Source organism: Caenorhabditis remanei, chromosome III, assembly GCF_010183535.1.
Source record: "Caenorhabditis remanei strain PX506 chromosome III, whole genome shotgun sequence".
Classification (NCBI taxonomy): Eukaryota; Metazoa; Nematoda; class Chromadorea; order Rhabditida; family Rhabditidae; genus Caenorhabditis; species Caenorhabditis remanei.
In genome coordinates this window covers 4,927,780-4,934,960 of record NC_071330.1, presented here as the reverse complement: position 1 = coordinate 4,934,960, position 7,181 = coordinate 4,927,780, and the positions used below count along the sequence as shown (strand labels likewise).

Below are 7,181 nucleotides of genomic sequence, written 5' to 3'. Positions count from 1 at the left end.
GGAGGGGACTCTATTAAAAAGTTGTCAACTACAAAAATGAAGGTTTTATTTTTGACTATTTGCAGCAGCAGAGTATAGACCTATCAAGAATTTACGTAGATTTCGAACCTGGAATAAAATTCTGCTAAATCTTTGTGTGAACCGGGTTATAACCCGTCAAACTTTTCATTTGAGATTTTATCCCATGACACGCGGGTTGCCAAAATGACTTTTCCAACGTTTGGCCAGTGATAACTCGGCTCGCATAAGGATTTTGCAGAAGGGCGCTTTGAGGACTTCCCTTGTAAGAGGTTCACAATTGAAACTTACGGAGCATGGTGAATGTCGCACTAAAGGTAATGAACTACTTTGGTAACTTCTCAGGGAGAGCTCGTAAAAATGATGAAAGGCACAGAAATGTAGTTCAAAAATTCAAAGCAATGGGATTGTCAAAACTACAGTGATGCGCTTTTTAAGTTAGCCAATCTGTTAGTAGTCTATAACTTCTCAGAAAAAGCTCCCACCAAAAATTTATCAACTACAAAAAATAAAGATCTGAATATCAGCTACCTAATCGTATAAAATTGTTCAAACTTAAGAAACTCAGTACAAAGTGACTAAAGTATTGAAAAGCAAATCTCAGAGCCCGCCATTCTCGACCCCATTATACCAGCCCATTATGAGAATCGGATAAACAAAAAGTGTCGAAAAATGCAAATGAGCTCTTTATTCCCCCTCATCTATCGGAAGAATTCTCGGGGTCCTTTCCCCAATAAAAATGGATTTACGACTTTGAGAAGAGCCGGAATGATTCACATGTGTTTCCGATGTAGCATTCTTCTCCCCCCTCTCATCTAGCCTTCAGAATCCCTGTCCTTCAGAATCCCCACCTGTCTTCTATGTTATTTCAAAAAAGCACTTAACAATATGTGTTGGGTAATAAAATAAAAGGTAGAAAAAATGTCAAAAAAGCAGTAGCAGAAGAGGAGAATCCCATTAAATCGGGCGGTCCGATGAAAAACGACTCTCCGCGTAACAATAATGTTATCCTTTCCTCTTCTTCTACTCCATTACGCCCCATTGCCAAAAAGAGGGCGGAGCCTCTTCGAGGGGTACGGTAGGAGTGGCGACCAGTCGGCGGGGCGCCCGCTACCCCGAGACGAAAGCTTTGTTTTCTTATTCTGATTCTTGGGATTGATGAGATTTTGAATATGGATAACCGTCTGGTTTTTCTATTTGCTTTTGTTCGTGAAATGGGTCTGTCTGTGTGTCTGAAATGTCCGGATGTCCAAATTTTACTGGAAAAATATCCAAGAATTCGTTTTCGAAAATCTCATTTTTGAAATGAGATTTTCGAATTTTACAATAACAAAAAGCGAAGTAATTGTCTGTCTGAGTGTCCGGATGTCCAGATGTCCATCTTCCAAAAATTGGACTATTCCGTCTGTCTGTGTGTCTAAAATATCCGGATGTCCAAGTTTCACTGGAAAAATAAGTCCGTCTGTGAATCCGAGAATCCAGATGTTCGCAACTTTCGCTTACTTTTTTTGTTCAAACCAGGTATTGCCTGTCTATCGGTTTGTCCGGATGTCCTGTCTGTCTGTGTGTCTGTTTGTACTCCTGTTTGTCCGGATGTCCATAAAAACTTTTTGGAGATTGGAGGCATCTCTAGACTCGTGTCTGTCTGTGTGTCGGTTCTTCCGGATATCCGGATGTCCACAATTTTCAAAATCTGTCTGTCCGTGTGTCTGTAGCTCCAAATGTCCGGATGTCCAAACTCCAAAATTTCACATTTTCATAGCTTTTCTCTATGACTGTCTGTCTGTCTGTGTGTCCATAGCATTATGATGTCCGGATGTCCAAAAATTCGAAAATCTCATTTTTGAATTTTCCCCAATCAAAAATGAATTTATTATCTGTCTGTGTGTCCACACAGTCCGGATGTCCATTTCCACAAATTCAACTTTTCGTCTGTCTGTGTGTCGTGTTGTCCGGATTTCCAGATGCATTTTTTCAGAAAAATGTTAGTTTTTTCATTTTTGAAGCTTCCTAAATTTCAAAAATCGTTATTTATCTGTCTGTCGGTGTGTCTGTAGTTCCGGATGTCCAAATTCTTCATTTTTGACATTTCATTTGTCTGTCCCATAATCAGTATATCCGGATGTCCAACTTCATAAAACCCCTATTTGTTTGTCTGTGTGTTTGCTAGTCCAGATGTCTGAAATCTCTTTTTCCGTCGATCTGTGTGTCCAGGAATCCGGATGTCCAGATTTCCAACAAATCCGATTCTCGTCTGTCCGTCCATCTGTGCATCCGGATGTCCTCTGACCTTCTATTCCTCCTCCATCTCCAGAAGACGCCAGCTTCTGCTGTCATTTCCACGTCAATCGTCTTCTGGTGTGCCACGCGTCAAAAAATGAAATATGCTCTCTCTTTCACTGTCTGCATCTCTCTCTCTCTCTGCACCGCCCATATTTCATCGTGCACGGAAGGAGAGAGAGAGAAGGAGCAGAAGACAAGATGATGGCTGGTTCTTCGCAAAAATTTCAAAAATTTTCTAAGAATTCCTCAGGGGGGGACCTACAGTACCTCTAAAGAAACTTCTTATCTCTCAAGTACATCTACCGTACCACCCGCGAAGAAAATGTGGAATTTTTCAAACAAAAAGAGAAAAGAGACCACCCTGCTGAATCAATGAATTACGAGTTTTCTCAAGGGCACTCATACCTACATCTACCTACATGCCTAAAAATAGTGAAACACACAAAAACTTCATCTGATAAAATTAGGAGAAACGAGATGGTATATTGAAAAATGGTGGGAATGTTTTCTAGAAAACTACTACGGTATCTAACTGAGATGCCTCAAAATGTATATTATATTAGAAGAAATGAGGAGGCGAACAATAGAATAAAACGAAATGGGGGGGAGCATTTTACAGATTTCAATTATTTCAGTGACGTTGCTGTTGCTTCTGATGATGATCTCCGGATGGTGGGACGATCGATTGGTTGGCGAGATTGCGGCGACGGCGACGACGATTGAACAGAGATGTCGCCCATTGACTGGAAATGAATTTTTTTGAAATTAACATTTTTCAATAATTTTTCAAGATTATAACAAAACTTAATGGAAAAAAAAACAGCCAGATTTAGTGAAAATTTTGAATGTTAATGTAGATATTGCCATCTGATTCAAGCATACTTGTCACGGGCCGGGCCGGGCCCGCTAAAAAAATCTTCCGGCCCGGCCCGGTCCGGGCCGGCCCGTCAAAATATTGAAAAAAAAGCTTGCTGCGGGCCCTGCGGGCCGGCCCGGGCCCTGAAATTTTCCGAGGGCCCGGCCCGGCCCGGCCCGGCCCGGCCCGGCCCGGGCCGGCCCGTGATTTGACAAGTATGGATTCAAGCATTGGGTAAAATGAGAAAATGTTTCCAAAAATTACACTTTGATGCCGAAAAAAAAAGGGATTTGGACCTGGTCGAATGTTGGAATTTAGGATCCCGATCTGTCTTTAACTCTGTGAGGAACAGACAACATCTAAAACGGTTTTTTTGTAAAAATTGGTTCAGAATCGGATGAAAAATCTGTGAAGATTCTACACTTATTAGGATGGGAATCGACTGGAAACCGTCCTTGTTCTGATTTTCAGAAAATTCAGGTGTAAGAAGTTATGAGTTTTGCTACTGAAGTCTGGAATTTCGGTGTGAAAACTTTGTTCGACTTAGACGATCATTGAATAAAATTTAACGACCTAAAACCTGTTGTAAGCAATTTCCTCTTCACCAAAAGTCCTCAAAATATACAATTTTCGACCTAAAAACCTGCAATTCCAGACAAAAAACATGTATGGTTTTGCGGAAAAGAGAAAGAGATAACTAGCAGTGACAAACTATCCTACTTATTGAGTCATCCAGTTATTCCCATAAATTTAATATTGGAAACTGGACTTTTCGGTGTGCAAATCGGTTACAAATGAAAATGATCTGAATGTACCATTTAAAGTATTAGATTTTTAGAAAAAAAAATCTCAGAATTTTGATGATAGTCTCATTCTCAGAATTCTTCTGATAAACCCCATTTTCAAACATACGTGAAGCAACATCCAGCCGGTGCGGCGCCTTCATCCCCTGCATCCATATAACGTTTCGCCTTTTTGTCCTTTGTTCTTTGAAGTTTCTGAGCGTAAACCTCGGCGACGACGTCTCCTGGCATTTCGGCAAAGTGCAGGCGCGATAGTTCATCTTCCTGGAATAAGAAGTGGAAGATAGTTGAGGAATTGATAGTAAAAGAGAGTGGTGTTTCGAAAATGCCAATAAATTAGTGCCGAAAATCTCACATACAGACAAAATAACCATTTTCAGAAGACTCTGGAGGAGTTTAGGCTTTCAGTAATCAAATTCCGGCAAATTGCAGCGCAAACTATGAAATTTATGAGAAAATTATAGAAAGCGGTATCTTTAAGTGCTGTGAAATCATCAAAATAAAGTTGGGAAATTTTCGGGAATTTTCTAATTTTTTTCCCGTACAGTTCTCTATGATGATGCGCTAAATGCTGCCGAAAAGCGAAACAAATCTCAATTTTGAGAAAAAGTGAGCTTGATCAAACGACTTCTACAATTCGGCGCTCGAAAAAAGTCTTCAGAATCGTTTCTTCCCGAACGAATAGCACACCTTTAACGATACGTTTGCTTTCAAATTATTGCAATTTCTTTGCAACAGATTCAAAATTTTACTTAAAAAAGAGAAGAAATACGGCTAACTGACTTCAAAAACTTCAGAAATTGAGTTTTCGAAGAGAAAAATCGTTCATTTTTACGCAGTTTCACGACGACAATTACTCATATAGCCAGTTCCTATTTAAAACAAAAGATCTCACTTACTTTTATGCCGGCCAACTTGTCGACGAGCACCGACATTGTCGAGCTATTTGGATCGCATTGCGACATGGCGCATGTCACCTGAAATGGTTTAAACTATGAAAATAAGAGAAGTCCGGATATGTAATGAGGGGAGAAGGGAAGACGGAAGAGAGGAACGGAAATCGGAAATCTCGAAATTTCTGACATTTTTTGGAGCTTTCCAAGCTTTTATTTCGGAACTTCCGGAAATTTCAAATATTTTCGTGATGATAAGAAAGGAATTTGTGCGGAATCGAAAGAAATTGCTGCAAAACCAACTTGAACGGTGGCAATAGGTCACAACTGTGTCAAAATTAACAGAATTTTCAGTTTCTACTGCATATTTATTGATTTTGACCAAAAATTTGAAAAACCTTGGAAAACCGAGTTTCCTAAATGTTTAGTTCCGCACATCCCTGGTTGCGAGAAGGGAGATGAGGAAATTTACTGAACATGGATCAATTTATGAGAGAACTTGGATTAACGGAACACTAAACTATCATAGGAAAGCGGTCAGCAATGATTTGAACAAGGTTCAGAAAATTAGTAGCTATTTTTTCTTATTTTCAGTCTCGAAACATCTGCAAAACCGGATTTTCATGACAAATCTATTTTCTGAGAGTTGATGTCTAAATTTGTGCTCAAGTTGACTGCTTTGTCTCTATGTTTCTATGTTCCCAGAAAGCCTTGTCTGCCAAAAATCGGGAAAAGTAGATTGCATATCGGCCGGGCCGGTGAAGAAATTTGCCGGCCCGGAGTCAACGATTTTTAACAAAATTTTCTGAAATTTTTATCAAAAACAGTCAAAAATCCTAGTTACGGTTGAGTTTTTATCTATATTTGAAAACAAAAGTCGAAAATTCGACTTTTTTTTGCAAAAAATTAAAAAATTTTTGCACTGTGACCCTGGCCGACCGGGCCGTCGAAAATTCTCAAACCGGCTCCGGCCCGACACGTTGCAGGTCTGGGAAAAGAAGGGCTTTCAACACGCAAATTTTCGAAAAATGGTGAACAAAAGACAAAATCTCAACATTCTCAGCGAATTCTAGCAAAACGTGTCGTTAAGCTATGATTTTTTTTCCAGAAGATTTTCTGAATTATTAGTTTTTTTCATGAAAATCTTCAAAATTAAAGAATTTAGCCGTGAACAACATAATGCTCTAAATTCTGTGAAGCTTCGGGAACGTGGTAACGAAAAAATTTGTGAAAACGCTCAGATTTTGGTTCTTTGTGTTCCAGAAGGCCCGATTTTCGGCAGAAAATATAAAGTTCTGAGAAATTAGTCAAATTATGAAACAAAACTAACAATTTTCATAATATTTCTGTAGAAAATGATGTATTTTCCGCCGATTCACATAAAAAATAGCTGAAAACTGTTATTTACGCAACAAAATGTCAGAAATTCATCGTTTTTTTGACAAGAAAATCCAAATTTTCTCTCGAAATCCGCCGATTTTGTACCTGAAAAAGTTTAGTCTTATCACGACTGAGTGTCGTCGCATTCAATCCGATGAAATTCTCGCAACGAGCCTGAACCGGACGCATCTCGAAGCGATTGGCGAATGTGAGCACGAGAGACACGTTTTTCACTGAAATTATCGATTTTTTTTGCTTTTTTTAGGACGAAATCAGCGAATTGTGCACCTGTAAGTGGTTTTCTCATTGGACAGAACGTGATGCATCGGAGGAATTCAAGAACCTCCTCTGGTGTCGATGAGTCGATTACGTAGCGTTTTGAATTCGGTTTTCTGACGTAAAACTCTTCGGCAAAGTATGGAGAGAGCTCAGCGAGCCAGCCGGCGTTTACAAAGCTGGAAAAATATAAAAAATGGGGAAAAATTTTTATTAGTAAAAAAAATTATTTTAAAAATTCAAAATTTCTCGCTTACAATGATCGATTTCCGGCGGAAATTTCGAAGGAACGCCACGGTGTCGGCTGCGAGAAGTCATCATAGCTCGAACGAGCGATCACAACGTCTTCTGACGTCTCGGCACGCATCATCGTCGTCAGCTCGAGAATTCGGTGCCACCGCGCCGAGAGATTGTCTGACATCTCACAATAATTAACAGAATGAGAGGGTAACGCGAAAATATGGAAAGAATGAGAAAAAACGCGGCTGGAAATAATGAGAAAACTAGTTTATTCGAATTCAAATTCGCGGAAAAAAAGTCACGGGAAACGCGCCAACGTCACGTGAAATGAGACGTGTTGGGTTACTGGCGCGGTGCCAGTGCACAAGTGCGCGGGAGTTTGAATTTTGATTTTTCAATTTTAAAGTTAATTTAAAAATTCGTGTTTTTAAA

At 39.6% G+C, this 7,181-nt stretch overlaps 1 protein-coding gene across 1 annotated transcript; it reads right to left on the bottom strand.

Annotated features, from left to right (window-relative positions):
* Positions 1–2,932: 2,932 nt before the first annotated feature.
* GCK72_009119 (uncharacterized protein) lies at positions 2,933–6,930 on the bottom strand (the record flags this gene model as incomplete). Its single annotated transcript, XM_003103180.2, has 6 exons — positions 2,933–3,044; positions 4,070–4,224; positions 4,860–4,937; positions 6,339–6,466; positions 6,522–6,688; positions 6,767–6,930. The coding sequence occupies 6 exons, from the start codon at positions 6,928–6,930 to the stop codon at positions 2,933–2,935; spliced, it is 804 nt and encodes a 267-aa protein (XP_003103228.1).
* Positions 6,931–7,181: the final 251 nt, after the last annotated feature.